The sequence below is a fragment of the Mustela nigripes genome, chromosome 13 (assembly GCF_022355385.1).
Source record: "Mustela nigripes isolate SB6536 chromosome 13, MUSNIG.SB6536, whole genome shotgun sequence".
Taxonomy (NCBI): Eukaryota; Metazoa; Chordata; class Mammalia; order Carnivora; family Mustelidae; genus Mustela; species Mustela nigripes.
Window position 1 is genome coordinate 36,664,545 of NC_081569.1, and position 16,876 is coordinate 36,681,420.

The window sequence follows — 16,876 nt, forward strand, 5'->3', positions numbered from 1 at the left end:
TCAGAGTAATTATTGATAGGTATTTGTTAACATTCTATTACTTGTTTTTTGTGGTTATTTTTGTAGTTCTTGTCTGGTTCTTTCTTGTCTTGCTCTCTTCCACGGTTTTCTGACTTTCTTTAGTGATACACTTGGATTTCTTTCTCTTTATTCTTTGCATACTTATTAATGTTTTTAGGTTTATGGTTACCATTAGGTGTGTATATAACATCTTCAGCATGTAACAGTCTATATGAAGTTGGTGGTCATTTAAATTTGAATCCATTCTTTTCTCCTACCCTGTTTTATATTTTACATCCTTCCATGTTGTGAATCCCTTGACTGAGTTTTATAGATACACTTAATTTTATTGTTTTTGTGTTTTCTACTTTTCATACTCTCACAAATGGTCTTTCCTTTCCACTCAAGGTGTCCCTTTGAATATTTTTTGTAGGGCTGGTTTAGTGCTTATGAACTCTTAGTTTTTGTCTGAGAAACTCTTTATCTCTCCTTCTGTTCTGAGTCTTACTGGATTGAATATTCTTGGCTACACATATTTCCCTTTCAGCACTTTGAATATATCATGCCATTCTCTCTGGCCTAAGTTTCTGCTGAAAAATCTACTGATAGCCTTAGGGGTTTTCCCCTTGTATATAACTATCTTCTTTTCTCTTGCTGCTTTTAAGTTTTTTTCTTTATCACAACGTTTTGCCATTTATTTTATTTTTTAAAAGATTTTACATACTTATTTCAGAGAAGAAGAGAGCTGATGAGTTGGGGGAGATGCAGATGGAGTGGGAGAGGCAGACTTCCCCACTGAGCAGGGAGCCAGATGCAGGGTTCAGTCCCAGGACCCTGGGACCATGACCCAAGCTGGAGGCAGATACTTAACTGAATGAGCCACTCAGATGCCCCTACTTTTCCCATTTTAATTATTGTGTGTCTTGGTATGGACTTCCTTGGGTCAGTTTTGTTGGGCAATATCTGTACCTCCAGGATCTGGATATCTGTTTTCTTCCTCACTTTAGGGAAGTTTTCAGCTATTATTTATTTAATTAAATATTCTGCTTCCTTTTTTCTTTCTTCTTTTGGATCCCTATAATGAGAATGTTATACATGGGGAGTCACTGGGTTCCCTAAGTCTATTCTCATTTTGCATATTTTTTTTTCTCTCCTTTGCTCCACTTGATTACTTCCCATTACTCTGTCTTCCAGGTCATTAATTTGTTCCTCTGCTTCCTCTAGCCTGTTATTTATTCCATCAAGAGTATTTTAAATTTGAATTATTTTTTTCTTCATGTCTAATCAGTTCTTGTTTTATCTCTGTGTTGTGGATCTCACTAATGTCCTTCACTCTTCTCAAATCCAGTGAATATCTTTATGATCATTACTAAATTCTTTGTCAGGCATATTTATCTGCATTTCATTTGGGGTCTTGCTGTGATTTTGTCCTATTGTTTCATTTGGGACATATTCCTCTGTCTCCTCATTTTGCCCAACTCTTTGTTCTTGTGTGTTACAAAGTTCAACTATTTCTGTTGCTCTTGAATGTAGTAGACAGGGTGTGTACTTTTAATGACATGATGTCAGTATTCTTCTACAGGGGATGTGCAGCTACTGGGGAGACTAGGCAGTTGGGTTGCTCTGCAAGTTGGAGAGGGACAGGCAGGTGAGGGGTGCAGTTTTACCAGTATGTGTGTCCTCCATGGGAGGTTGGAAGATGCAATGTTGGCAGTTTGCACTGTTCTCCTGGGGGAGAGGACCTGCAAGGAAGGGAATCCATTTATAGCTGGAGGTGGCAGGGCACAGTGTAAGCAAGTTAGATAGTGAACACTTATGCTGAGCTGATTCCCACAGGTAGCCATGTGATAATGCTTGGGGTCAGGGGAGGGATATGGAGCCTGCCACTCCTTTGTTCCTAGAGAAGTTCCTCAGGGAATTCTGAAATTAGTAACTAACTCTCCCAGTTGTTTTTCTTTCTTTAATTTACAATTTCATTTTATTATTTTATTAGAGTGAGTGAGCAAGAGAGAGGGAGCATGAGTTAGGGGGAAGCACAGAGGCAGAGGGAGAAGCAGACTCACTGCTGAGCAAGGAACCTGATGTGAGACTCTATCCCAGGACTCGGGATCATGACCTGAGCCGAAGGTAGACGACATAACTGACTCAGCCACTAAGGTGCCCCCAGATGTTTTTCAAACTGCTGCTTCTAAGCTGTATCTCTGGTGCTGTTTGTTGTGCTGTCTCTTTAAGAGTGGGGACTCAACTTCCTTTTGTTCCCTGGGCTCTCCCATAGCTGAGCCTGCCAATTTTTAAAGTTCCAGGCTTTAAAGACCCACTGGTTGTAAGAACTCATGAAATTTGATCCCTCTGATTTCACAGCCAAATGCCATGGGACTTTGTCTTCCTTATTCAGGCTCCTGTTTCTCATCTCCTTCATGCGTGTGTCTTTCTTCCCCTGGTGGCCAGACCTGTGGGGGTTAGCTTCTAACTGCATCTCTACCTTTCCCACCCTTTTTGATGTGGCCTTTTTCTCTGCTTTCTCTGTGGAGTTTGTTCTGCCAGTCTTTGGGTCATTTTCTGGGTTATCTGTACTGATGTGAGTGTAATCTAGTTGTATCTGCAGGACAGGTTAGTTTAGGGACCTCCTACTCAATCTTCCCTGGACCATTTGTTCTTATTTGAACCACTATAAATTTATAGAGATTCGTTTTGTGGCCTGGAATGTGATTTAAATTGGTAAATGTTCCCAGTGCCCTTGAAAAGAATGTATATTCTGCCTTTGTTGGGAGGAGCATTCAGTAAATATCAATTATGTCAAGTTGCTTGATAGTATCATTCAAATCTTCTGTATCTTTACATATTTTAGTTTACTTGTTCCATCAGTGACTGAGAGGGATATTGATCTCCAAATAAAATTGTGGATTTGTTTATTTTCCCTTTTTCAGTTTGTCAGTTTTTATTACATCATATACTTTGGAGGTCTATATTTAAGATTGTTATGTCCTCATATTGAGTTGAACCCTTTATTATTGTGACACACTTTATATTCCTCATAGTAGACTTTGTTGTGATATATACTTAGATATTAAGTAACTATAGCATTTTTTAGCTTTTTTTTTTTTTTTTTTTTTTTTTTTTTAATGGTAGGCTCCATGCTCAGCAAGGGGCTTGAATTCACAACCCTTAGTTTCAGAGTCACATGCTCTCCCAACTGAGCCATCCAGGCACGCACTTAAGCTTTATTTTAATTAGTGTTAGCATTAGTTTATCTTTTGCCATCCCTTTACTTGTAACTCCTTTATATCTTGTAGGCAGCGTATAGTTGAGTACTTATTTTCTCACTTGTTTATTCATTTGTTTAATGCAGTCTCTGACTTTTCAAGTGGGATATTTAGAACATTACATTTAATGTGATTATTAATATGGTTGTGTTTAATTCTGTTAACTTCCTGTTTATTTGCATATTTTCTTTCTTTCCCTTTCTTCTCTCTCTCCTTCTTTTGGATATTCTTTTAATGATTCCATTTTATCTCCTGTATTCTCAACTCTTTTCTATGCACATTTTAGCATTCCTCATACAGTTCTTTATCATTGTCTACCTTCAAGAAATATTACAGCACTTTATGAATAATTTAAGAACCTTTTAGTGGTATATTCCATTTACTCTTTTCTGCCATTTTGGCTGTTGTCATACATTTTACATATACACAAATTCCACACTATATGGTTAGTTTTTGCTTTAAAGAATTATCTTTTAAAATTTAAAAAAAAAAAGTTTTGGCATAGTACACATAAAATTTACCCTGTTGTATTTTAAATGTACAGTTCATGGTGTTACGCACATGCACAATGTTATGCAGCCAAACACCAGAACTCTTCTTTCATCTTACAAAAATTGCAACTCTGTGTCTATTAAATAGCAATTCCCCATTCCCTTCTTCCCCACTCCTGACAACCACTGTTCCGCTTTCTATCTTTATTATTTTGACCACTCTAGGTACCTCATAAAAGTGAATTCATACAATGTTTCTCTTTTTGTGATGGGCTTATTTCACTTAGTATACTGTCCTCCACTTTCATCCATGTTGTATCATGTGTCAGAATTTCATTCTTTTTAAGGCCGAATATACTCCACTGTATGTATATACCACATTTTATTTATCAACTAGTCTGTGGATACTTGGGTTGCTCTTGTCTTTTGGCTATTATGAATAATCCTGCTATGAGCATGAGTATATAATTAATCTTTTTAAGACCCTGCTTTCTGTTATTTGGGGTGTATGTCCAGATGTGGAACTGCTGGATCATACCATGTGGAATTGCTCTAATCATAAGATTAAATTAAATCTTTAATTTTTTAAGAAAAAAAATACTGCTTTTCTGCAGCAACTGCATCATTTTACATCCTCACCAATGGTGCATTAGGGTTCCAGTTTCTCTGTATTTTCACCAGTACTTGTTTTTTGTTTGTGTGTGTGTGCATGTTTTGAGTTTTGTTTTTTTTAATAGTAGTCATCCTTGTGTTTATTAGATCATTCTCTCTGTGATTTTGATTTGCATTTCCCTAATGACTGGTGATTTGATCACCTTTTCATATGCTTGAAGTAAGCCATTTATATATCTTCTTTAGAGAAATACCTAAAAAAATATACAGTGTACTTAAACAGTTGGTGGACTGTTCTCTATTACTGATTTGGAGGAGTTCTTTACATATTCTGGATATTAACCCTTTATCAGATACATGATTTGCAAATATCTGCAAACCATTCTATAGGTTGGCTTTCTCTCTGTTCATTTTGTCCTGTGATGTAAGTCCAGTTTATTTTTCCTTTTGTTTCCTGTACTTTTGGTGTCCTATCCAGGAAATCACAACCAAATCCAATATCATGTACCATGTCCTCTGTGTTTTCTTCTAACAGTTCCATAATTTGGGAGTTTACATTTAGGTCTTTGACCGAAGACCAAGGCGTTTGAGTTAATTTTTGTATATGGTATGATATAGGGAGTATAGGTTCATTATTTTGCTTGGAGATAAAGTTTCCTAGCACTGTTTATTCCCAGTGAATGTCTAGATACCCTTGCCAATAATTATTTGTCCTTGTGTACATATGTTTATTTCTGGGCTTTCTTTTCCATTGGTCTATATTTTATGAAGGTATCATATTGTTTTGATTACTGTAGCTTTGTAATAAATTTTGAAATCAGGAAGTGTGAAACCTCCAAATTTGTTATTGGTTTTTGGGATTGTTTGCCTATTTCTGGTCTTTTGAGATTCCATATGAATATTAGGGTGGATCTTTCTATTTCTGTAAAAAACACAATAGGAATTTTGATAGAGATTATGTTTAATATATAACTATCTTTTGGGTAATATTGGTATCAGAACTAATATTAAGTCTTTCCAATCCACAAACACAGAATTTCTGTCCACTTATTTGTGTTTAAATATTTTCTGCAGTGTTTTGAAGTTTTCAGTGTAAAAGTCTTCCACCTCCTAAGTTATGTTTATTCTAAAGTATTTTATTCTTTTTCATGGTCATTACTTTTTAAGAATGTTCATTGTTAGTATATGAAAATATAACTGATTCTTATGAATCAATTGATTCTGTATCTTGCAGCTTTACCAAATGAATTTATTCTTACAGTTTACTTGTGGAATCCTTAGGGTTTTCTACATTTATGTGCTATCTGTGAATAAAAATAAGCTTTCTTCTTTTTTTATGTGGGTGCCTTTTAATTCTTTTTCTTCCCTAGCTGCTCTGACCAAGACTTCTGGACTAAGTTGGATAAACGTGGCAAAAGTAGGTAACTTGGGGTGCCTGGGTGGCTCAGTGGATTAAACCTCTGCCTTCAGCTCAAATCATGATCTCAGGGTCCTGGAATTGAGCCCCGCATCGGGCTCTCTGCTTGGCAGGGAACCTGCATCCCTCTCTCTCCCTGCCTGCCTCTCTGCCCATTTGTGGTTTCTCTCTCTGTGTCAAACAAACAAACCAATCAATCAATCAATCCAAAAGGAGGTAACTTGTATTCTTCCTGATCATAGAGCTAAAGCTTCCAGTCTTTTACCACTGAGTCTGTTAGCTGTGGGCTTTTCCTATATGGCTTTTATTATGTTGAAGTAGTATCATTCTGTCATGAAAATGTGTTAAATCTTCTCATATGCTATTTCTACATCAATTGAGAGGATTGTGAGTGTGTTTTTTTCCCTTCCTTCTGTTAATGTGGAGTGTTACGTTGATTGATTTTCATATGTTGAACCATCCTTGCTTCCAGGAATATATCCCACTTGGTTGTTCTGTATAAACCTTTGCATGTACTGCAGAACTCAGTTTGCTATTATTATTTTGTTGGGGATTTTCACATCAGTATTTCTGAGGGATATTGTTCTGTAGGTTTTTTTCTCATGTTTTTCTCTGGCTTTGGTAATGGACTAATGCTGACTTTCACAGAATGAGTTTTGGTCTCTTCAGTTTGGGATAAGAATTTGAACATGATTGGTGTTAATTTTTCTTTATTTTTTAATATAAATTTTATTTCATTTTTTAAATTAACATAATGTATTATTTGTTTCAGGGCTATGGTTCTGTGATTGATCAGTCTCAAACAACACTCAGTGTTCACCACAACACATACCTTCCCCAGTATCCATCACCCAGCCATCCCATCTCTCCATTCCCCTCCCTCCAGCAATCCTCAGTTAGTTTCCTAAGATAAAAGTCAGTTATGACTTATCTCCCTCTCTGGTTTCATCTTGTTTCATTTTTTCCTCTCTTACCCTGTGATCCTCTGCCTTGTTTCTCAAATTCCACATATCAGTGAGATCATATGATAAGTGTCATTCTCTGATTATTTCACTTAGCATAATACCCTCTATTTCCATCCACATCATTGCAAATGGCCAGATTTCATATTTTGATGGCTGCGTAATATTCCTGTGTGTGTGTGTGTGTGTGTGTCTGTCTGTCTGTCTCATCTTTATCCATTCATCTGTCGATGGATAGCTGGGCTCTTCCCATAGTTTGGCTATTGTGGACATTGCTGGTATAAACACTAGGGTGCAGGTGCCCCTTTGGATCACTACATTTATATCTTTGGGGTAAATAAATACCCAGTAGTGCAATTCCTGGGTTGTAGGGTAGCTCTCTTTTCAACTTTCCAAGGAACCTCCATGCTGTTCTCCAGAGTGGCTGCACCAGCTTGCATTCCCACCAACAGTGTAGGAAGGTTCTCCTTTCTCTGCATCCTCGCCAACATCTGTCATTTCCCGACTTAATTTTAGTCATTCTAACTGGTGTGAGGTGGTATCTCACTGTAGTATTGATTTGTACTTCCCTGATGCCGAGTGATGTTGTATACTTTTTCATGTGTCTGTTGGCCATTTGGATGTCTTTTTTGAAGAAATGTCTGTTCAGGTCTTCTGCCCATTTCTTGATTGGATTATTTGCACTTTGGGTGTTGAGTTTGTTAAGTTCTCTATAGATTTTGGATACTAGCCCTTTATCTGATAAGTCATTTGGAAATACCCTCTCTGATCCTGCCAATTGTCTTGTTTTGTTGATTGTTCCCCTTGCTGTGCAAAAGCTTTTTATCTTAGTAAAGATCCCTGCATGTGGCTGTCCAGTTTTCCCATCACCATTTGTTGAAGAGACTGTCTTTTTTCCATTGGATGTTCTTCCCTGCTTTGTGGAAGATTAGTTGACCATAGAGTTGAGGGTCCATTTCTGGGTTCATTATTCTATACCATTGATCTATGTCTGTTTTTGTGCCAGCACCATACTGTCTTGATGATTACAGCTTTGTAATAGAGCTTGAAGTCCAGATTTGTGATGCCACCAGCTTTGGTTTTCTTTTTCAACATTCCTTTGGCTATTTGGGGTCTTTTCTGGTTCCATCCAAATTTTAGGATTATTTATTACAGTTCTGTGAAAAAAAAGTTGATGGTTTTTTGATAAGGATTGCATTGTGTAGATTGCTCTAGCTAGCATAGACATTTTAACAATATTTGTTCTTCTATTCCATGAGCATGGAACTTTTTTCCATTTCTTTGTGTCTTCCTCAATTACTTTCATGTGTATTCTATAATTTTCTGGGTACAGATCCTTTGCCTCTTTGGTTAAATTTATTTCTAGGAATCTCATGGCTTTGGGTGCAGCTGTAAATGAGATTGACTCAATTTCTCTTTCTTCTGTCTCATTCTTGGTGTATAGAAATGCAACTGATTTCTGTGCATTGATTTTATATATTTTTTTTTAAAAAGATTTTTATTTATTTGACAGAGATCACAAGTAGAGAGGTAGGTGGGAGTGGAGGGAATGCAGGTTCCCTGCTGAGTAGAGAGCCCGACGTGGGGCTCAATCCCAGGACCCTGGGATCATGACCTGAGCCGAAGGCAGAGCCTTTAACCCACTGAGCCACCCAGGTGCCCCTTGATTTTATATCTTGACACTTCATATGAATTCCTTTATGAGTTCTGGCAATTAGGGGGTGGAATCTTTTGGGTTATCCACATAAAGTATCATGTCATCTGCTAAGAGTGTTTGACTACTTCTTTGCTGATTCAGATGCCTTTATTTCTTGTTGTTGTCTGATTGCTGAGGCTAGGACTTCTAGTACTTGTTGAATAGCAGTGGTGATATTGGACATCCCTGCCGTGTTTCTGACCTTACAGGAAAAGCTCTGAGTTTTTCCCCATTGAGAATGATATGTACTGTAGGTTTTTCGTAGACGGTTTTTATGGTATTGAGGTATGTTCCCTCTATCCCTACACAGTGAAAAGTTTCAATCAAGAAAGGATGCTGTACTTTCTCAAATGCTTCTTCTGTGTCTATTGAGAGGATCATATGGTTCTTGTCCTTTCTTTTATTTATGTAGTGTATCACATTGATTTACCGATGTTGAACCCTTATAGCCCTGGAATTAATCCCATTTGGTCGTGATGAATAATCCTTTGACTGTATTGTTGGATCCTTTTGGCTAGTATTTTGTAAGAGTTATTACATCCATGTTCATCAGGGACATTGGTCTGTAATTCTCCTTTCTGATGAGGTCTTTGTCTGGTCTTCGGATCAAGGTAATGCCTCAAAGAAAGAGTTTGGAAGTTTTTCTTCCATTTATATTTTTTGAACAGCTTCAGAAGAATGGGTGTTAATCCTTCTTGAAATGTTTGGTGAAACTCTCCAGGGAAGCCATCTGGTCCTGGGCTCTTGTTTTTTTTGGTGTGGGTGGGGGGGGAGATTTTTGATTACTGCTTCAATTTCCTTACTGGTTATGGATCTGTTCATCTTTTCTATTTCTTCTTGGTTCAGTTTTGGTAGTTTATAAGTCTCTAGTAATGCATCCATTTCTTTCAGATTGTTTGATTTGCTGGCATATAGTTGCTCATAATGTGTTCTTAGAATTGTTCGTATTTCTTTGTTGTTAGTTTTGATCTTTCTTCTTTTATTCATGATTTTGTTTGGGTCCTTTCTCTTTTCGATAAGTCTGACCAGGGGTTTATCAATCTTATTCTTTCAGAGAACCAGTTCTTAGTTTCATTTATCTGTTCTACTGTTCTTTTGGTTTCTGTTTCATTGATTTCTGCTCTGATCTTTATTATTTCTCTTCTCTTGCTGGGTTTAGGCTTTATTTGCTGTCCTATCTCAGCTCTTCTAGATATAAGTTTAGCTTCTGTATTTGAGACTTGGTTTCTTGAGAAAGACTTGTGGTGCTATATACTTCCCTCTTAGGACTGCCTTTGCTGCATTCCAAAGGTTTTGAACAGTTGTGTTCTCATTTTCATTTGTTTCCATGATTTTTAAAGTTCTTTAATTTCCTGATTGACCCATTGGTTCTTTAGTGGGATGCTTTTTAGCCTCCATGTATTTGAGTTCTTTCCAACTTTCCTCTGGTCATTCAGTTCAGCTTTAGGGGACAAGAATGAAAATGGCGGCCTCCCAATCTCTGGCCCCAGAGAAGCCAAGAACTTGGGATCCCACTCCTCAGTGAGCCCTTTGAGAAAAGCAGTCAGTCACTCCTGTCTCCCTGGTTTCTGGCTGCACCCTATGCTCTAACTCCTAAAAGTTCTGATTTTGTGCTCCGCTGCTCTGTCACTTGCCAGTAGCCAGCTGATGGAAGCTCCCTCCCCGCTATGGTGTGTCTTCCCATATATCACCTCATACTCACTTCTCCGTACCACCTACCTTCCAGAAACTGGTCACTTTTCTGTTCATAGAATGGCTGCTACTCTTTTCTTTGATCTCTGATTGAGTTTGCAGGTGTTCAGAATGATTTGATAGCTATCTAACTGAATTCCTGGGACCGGATGAAATTAAAGTCTCCTACTCCTCTGCTATCTTGGACTCTTCTTGGTGTTAATTTTTCTTAAAATATTTGGTATAATTCTCCAGTAAAGCCATCTGGTTCGGGGATTTTCTTGCTGAGAGGTTTTTGAGTGCTCCTTCAGTCTGCTAACTAGTTACATATTTGTATTGCCTGAACTAATTTCCTATTTCTTCATCATTCAGTTTTAGTAGTTTGGTAGTGTCTAGGAATTTACTTCATCTAGGTTATCCAATTATTGGTGTATCATTGCTCAGAGTATTCTCTTATCCTCTTTATTTCTGTGGTTTTAGTTGTAATGTCTACTGTCCCATTTACAATTTTATTTCTGTAAGTCAGTTTTAATATCCCCTTTCATTTCTGCTGTTATTTGAGTCTATCTTTTTTTGCCTAGATAAAGTAAATTTTGTTAATCTTTTCAAAGAACCAACTCTTAGTTTCATTGATTTTTCTCTACTGTTATTTTATTCTCTATTTATCTCTGATCTAATCTTTAGTATTTCCTACTTTCAGCTAGCTTTGGGTTTAGTTCTATAGTTTAGTTCTTTAGTTGTTATGATTTGAGATCTTTATTCTTTTTTAACATAAACATTTGTAGCTATACATTTTCACATTAGCATTGCTTTCACTATATCCTGTAAGTTTTGGTACATTGTGTTTTAGTTGTCATTTATCTGAAGATAATTTCTAACTTCCCTTATGATTTCTTCTTTGACACATTGGTTAAGAGTATATTGTTTAATCCCCTCATATTTATAGATTTTCCAGTTTTCCTTCTGATGTTGATTTTGAGTTTCATTTAGTGTGAACAGAAAGTTTGTATGGCTTCAGTCTTTTAGAATTTACTAAGACTTGTTTTGTGGCCTATGATCTGTTTTGGAGAATGTTCCATGTACACTTAAGAAAAATGTGTATTTGGGGCCACTTGGGTGGTACAGTCAGTTGAGTGTTGACTCTTGGTTTCAGCTTCAGCTCAGGTTATAGTCTAAAGGTGGTGAGACTGAGCCCTGTCGGGCTCCACATTTAGCACAGTCTGCTTGGGTTTCTCTCTCCCTCTCTCTCTGCCCTTCACCCCTGCACATGCTCACATTCTCTCTCAAATAAATAAATCTTTAGGGGTGAAACAAAGGAAAAATGTGTATTTTGCTTTTGTTGGGTGGAATGTACTATATACATCTTTTGGGCCCAGTTGGTCTGCTGGGTTGTTCATGTACTATTCTTAATGCTCTTCTTTCTTGTTGTTATATCCATAGGTGGGGTATTGAAGTCTACTATAATCACCGAGGTTTTTTTTCCTCCACCAGTTCTGTCAATGTTTGCCTCATATATTTAGGAACTGATGTTTGGTGAATATACAATTGTTGTAATTTCTTGGTGAATGAAGCATTTTATTACATAATGGCCTTTTTGTCTCTCATAACTGTTTTGACTTGTAGTCTATTTTGTCTGATACTATTATAGACCCCCCTGTCCTCCTTTGGGTACCATTTGCATGCAGTGTCTTTTTTCATTTTTCCAATGTATGTCCTTATATCTCTTGTAGACAATATACAGTTCAATCTTATTTTTTTAAATACAATCTAGGGGAAGTTTAATTCATTTACATTTCCAGTTATTGCTGATGGGGAAGAACTTCCCATTACCGTTTTGATTTGTTTTCTGTATGTCTTAAAGCTCTTTACCCTGTCATTTAAATGTTTAACTTCCTAGGAGTCTCAGCCCTGCTTCTTCTCTGGGCCTTCAATGTTGCATTTTATTCCTCAGCCCATAATCTCTTGTACCTAGACATTCATGGTTATGCAGACCCTCTGTAGGCCCTATGTGCAGCAGTTCCCACCACTGCTTCCAGCAGCCTCCAGCCTGATACATAAACTGTGTCACCATTCCATCAGTGCTCTGAATCAGGTGAGACAGTCCCTCAGGCAATCCCCAAACAAGTCAGACCATTACAGGCAAATTCTACTCTTCTTTCCACGAATTGAAAAGCTTCCTTCCATTATGCCAGGAGGGTAAGGGGGAAAAGGGTGAGCATAAATGCCATGAAATTGCCTATCATTTTTGAATATGGCTTTTTAGGTGTTTGCTTGGCTGTTACTGCTTAGTTGGCTTCTATACTGCTCACAACACTACAGTGTCTTCAGTGTGTCCATGTGTGTTTGTTGGGGGACAAGGGCCCGGAACTTTGTAGTCTGCCATCTTCGTGACATCACTATCAATTATCTTTTAAAGAGATTTATTTTAATAAGAAGTCTACTAATATTTATGTTATTATTTCTGTTACTTTATATATGTATGAAGATTCAGATTTCCTCCTGGTATCATTGCCATTTTGCATGAAAGGCTTAACATTTATTTAAGTATAAGGTCTTCCTGTACTTTGTTAAATTCTAATGACCAAAGTTCATTGTCCTTCTTTTCCATTGTCCAAACTGATGCTGAGCTCATTTGGATAATTTTTGCTAAGATCACAAACTCTCTCTCCCTTGTCAGGCCTGTGGCTGAATTCTCTGCTCAGCTCTTTAGACCATAGCTGTTGCCTTTCATGTGTTCCTAGGGGTCTCACCCTGCCCACGGGGTATTTGGGGTATTTAAGTGTCTACCAGGGATTTGAGGAAATTTTGAGGGCTCCATTCTTTCTAGAATTTGTCAACTGAAAATTTCTGCCACCCTGGCAACCCTGTTTTCTCATTTCTCAAACCAGTAAGACTGCTACTTTTCCTCGAGGTCCATCTCCTGTGAACCCATGAAGTAGAAAGTGCTCTCAGAAGCCAGCTGACTATAGAAGAAAAAAAAAAAAAAAGCCAGTTGACTATGGACTTCAGCCAGTATATTTCCCTTTTTTCAAGGAGCATTATCACCTCCAGTTTCTGCTTACTACTGATTATTCATCTATACCTTCAAATATGTTTTTGTTAACCCCAGAAGAGTTGGTCTACTACAAACTGGCATTACTGGAATTAGAACTGAATTATTTCTAAAATGTTTGAGAGATCATTAAGTTATCAATGTTAGTTATTCAGTAATGCAAAGAAGAAAATTTGCAAAATTTTTATATTTCAGTTAAAGATATTTATTACTAATGTGACAATATTTTTAATAATTTTTTCCAGTAAAGACTGAAGACTATATGGAAGTTTCTTCTCTTTTTGCAGGATATAGCCAATGAAGAACACAAAAAAATTGAAGCACTAAAATCAGAAAACAAGAAGCTAGAAAAACAAAAAGGAGAATTAATGATAGGGTTCAAGAAACAGTTAAAATTAATTGATGTTTTAAAAAGGCAGAAGGTGAGTCTGTCCTTAAAAAACACAGTTAAATCATAGGTATTATTTGGGCCACTCTACTAAAACAGTTATTATTTCTACTTTAGATACGTTTTTTGACACACGTAGGCACAAAATTTTTTAAAGATTTTTTTAAAATTTATTTGACAGAGAGAGAGGAGGGAACAGGCTCCCTGCTGAGCAGAGAGCCCAATGTGGGGCTCAATCCCAGGACCCCAGGATCCCGAGCTGAGCCGAAGGCAGAGGCCCTAACCCACTGAGGGATCGAGAGATCCCTCGATCTCCCGAGGCGCCCCTAGGCACAAAATTTTATCTATTAACATACATAATAAGATTTATATACAATGTGTCATCCAAGCAAATGGATATTTTCATGCAAGTATATTAGTAATGTTGCAAATGCGACTAGAAATACTGTATGGATACTCTTTAATTAAAGAAAGTACGTACAAGAATAACTATTATCTTAGGGGATTAGTTTGCCTCTTGAAACAGGGAAGACTGAAAATTGAATCCCAACTACTGTTTCCTTCTGTCCACAAAGTTACATGGTGGTGAAAAGATACAGAGTCATGGTTCTGCCACACTCCCTTTTTGCCAAGGCTAGGAATTAAAATGTTATTATTCTCTCAACATGTTGGTTCAGTAACCACCATGGACAAAATAAGTTTTTACAAGCTGACCACTGAATGTAATTTCAAATATCATGTTTATTAGAATTTGAGTACACATTCCAACAGACCTTATTAATTTGATAGCATATATATGTACACACTTTTATCAACTTCCTGTTGTTCTGTGGTCTACGCTTAATACTAAAACAATATTGATTTGTTACAAACAGATGCATATTGAAGCTGCCAAGATGTTGTCTTTCACCGAAGAGGAATTTATGAAGGCACTTGAATGGGGAAATTCATAAATTATCTACTTTATATAGACTTTGTATGTCTAACTGTATGACCCATATATATTTTATTTTAAGTTTTAATGCACTATTTTTACTCTAAGTAATGAAGACATTTGGTAATGAAATCAAAGTAATTCCAGTGAATTCCCTGTTCAGATTTAAGGGATACAAAATTGATATGTAAAATAATAGGAATTTAACTTTTGTTTCTTTCTTGTGACCCACTTGCCATTTAATATAAAGTACTTTATATTAAAGTACTGGAGATTCAGCTCTAGTTCATAAATGGTAAGTTTATGTTATAGAAATTCTGTTTTTAAGTTTTCATTGACAATAAAGCACTTTGAAATTCCTCACTCTTATTCTCTTTCCTTATAGTAGAAAGAAAAAGATACTTTGGCTGGCCAAATCCTGGAAGTAAAGTTCCTAAAATACCAGTGGAACTGTAGTCTGAATGGAGATGCAGAAAAAGTTCTGAGCAGCAGGAGTAGTATGAAGAAGTTAGTCTCCGGGGTTTGGCCTGTAACGTACTTATATATACATGGACTGTTGTGATGTGGTACATAACTCAGATCTTCAAATTATCAGTACAAGAACGAGTTTGACTAAGAGCAATTAATTTTGTAGCTAAAAAAATATGAATTAGAGACACTTTAGAAAATCCAAGTAGATTTAAGATTCAGTATTAACTGTAAAACAAAAGTTACAATGACATCTAGTGGTGAAAACAATCTAGTTTTTACCTAATCTTGATGGTGTCATTTCTCTTCACAAATTTCACTCCTTTTCTGATATACTTTCCTGAACTCTTCACCAAGCATATCGATATCATCCTCTTTTTTAAATACTCCCTACAAGAAAAATATTTTGTGGGTTACTTCAAATGCTAGAGTAGTTCACCAAATGCTAACGAATATATAGACTACAAATTTATGAAGTTAAAGCTCTAAGATATTGTAATTTAATGCATTTATGAAAAAAATCACTGTTCTCTAAAATTATGATTTGATATATATACTGAATATTCTTTGATTTCCTGACGTATCTATCAGCTCCAGTGTAGGAATTTGTAATAGGAATCTGGGCTCTTCTCCCTTACTACTGCAGGTCACGACTGCTAGGATTGGCTGAATGAGAGAGGTCAGGGTGAAGAGACTGAGCTTTGCCAGGCTCATGGATGAGACTGGCTTTTGCCTCCATTCTGTGGCTGATCAGCAAACCTTCAGTCTTGCAGGAAAGGCTCCAAGTTTGGAATTAGACCATTTAACCAAGCCCTTTGAAATTCTCCATGCTTTTATTTACTTTTCTTTTCCCTTATACTATACAGTAAAAGCCTCTTAAGTATTTGCTTCTATAATTTAAAGCACCTAAAGAATAATTTAGGTCATTTGGGGATATATCAGGTTTGTTAGGCTCTCCCCATCTCCACATTTACTTTTAAAAAATATCTAAATCCCAGACTCTCCAGAACTTATAAGGTGATGTATTAATTTAAAAAGAAGACTAAATTAATCCTATCAACCAATTAGACTGTAACAACCTCTGGACAAGCAATAATTACTCAATCCCCTTTCTCCCTCCTTAGCACTGCACTAAAAAATAAGCACTTGATTCTTTCAGATGAATAAATCGAATGACATTTCTAAATTTAAAAGATGGAAATTTTATTTACATGCATCCAGATGTTTATATGGCTTATGAAACTCAGTTGTTACTTCATTTATAGTCAGAATGTATCTCACTTATACATGAAAATCTTATCGAAGTACTTTCAAAAACAGGTTCCCTAGTACTTATTTAAAACTTCCCATTAGATAGCAGATCTGTCTCAGACTTGGTTCAAGCATGTGTCTGTTAGCAGTGTTACCAATTACAAGACTTTCCTGTATGTCATCAGCTTTAGTGTACAAAGTATCACAACTGATTTCAAGTAGTTTAGTTTTAGACTTCTAGAATTGAAATTCAGAAAATCTAGCACCTGCTTCTAAGAATGTGCCAAGACCAACTCTCTCATTTTAGAGACAGATGTCAATGGCTGCTTAAGATCCTACTGCTGCTTTGTGAACAGCCAGAAGTAAGCAAAACCTAGACTCTCTGAAATCCTAGTTACCATGTAATTTTCCCCACTATTGGAGGTCAGGAAGATTATACCTTGAGTTAAATCTCACTTACTTTAGGGAGATAGCCTAGTAATTTTGTAGCATGTTCTTTGAGAAGTTTTAGTCTTTCTTCTTCTATAATTGCATTAATACATCCTTGTCTTCTTTGCTGCAACTGCCATTCTTCTAGTTCACGTTGCTGGAAATGTAAATAAAATTTTATTGTCACAGCATACATTAATCTTTTAAGAAGTCATTAAACCTATTCTCATAATGAATTAGAC

At 36.6% G+C, this 16,876-nt stretch overlaps 2 protein-coding genes across 6 annotated transcripts in view; one reads left to right on the plus strand and one right to left on the minus strand.

The window, feature by feature from the left end:
* TEX9 (testis expressed 9) overlaps positions 1-16,876 on the plus strand; it is an 80,338-nt gene that overhangs the window by 50,152 nt on the left and 13,310 nt on the right. For 2 of the 4 annotated variants that reach the window (XM_059371979.1, XM_059371981.1), the window contains 2 exons: positions 13,452-13,586; positions 14,428-14,849. In XM_059371979.1, the coding sequence (XP_059227962.1) occupies positions 13,452-13,586; positions 14,428-14,505 (213 nt within the window). In that variant the 3' untranslated portion in view covers positions 14,506-14,849. Of the gene's footprint in view, positions 1-13,451; positions 13,587-14,427; positions 14,850-16,876 lie in introns of those variants that run through there. The other 2 variants (XM_059371978.1, XM_059371980.1) reach the window with 1 other exon arrangement.
* Positions 13,334-16,876, minus strand: part of MNS1 (meiosis specific nuclear structural 1) — a 40,842-nt gene continuing 37,299 nt past the window's right edge. For both annotated transcript variants that reach the window (XM_059371977.1, XM_059371976.1), the window contains 3 exons: positions 16,666-16,791; positions 15,237-15,344; positions 13,334-13,508 (listed from right to left, as the gene is read on the minus strand). In XM_059371977.1, coding sequence (XP_059227960.1) covers positions 15,252-15,344; positions 16,666-16,791 — 219 coding nt within the window. In that variant the 3' untranslated portion in view covers positions 13,334-13,508; positions 15,237-15,251. The remainder of the gene's footprint in view (positions 13,509-15,236; positions 15,345-16,665; positions 16,792-16,876) is intronic.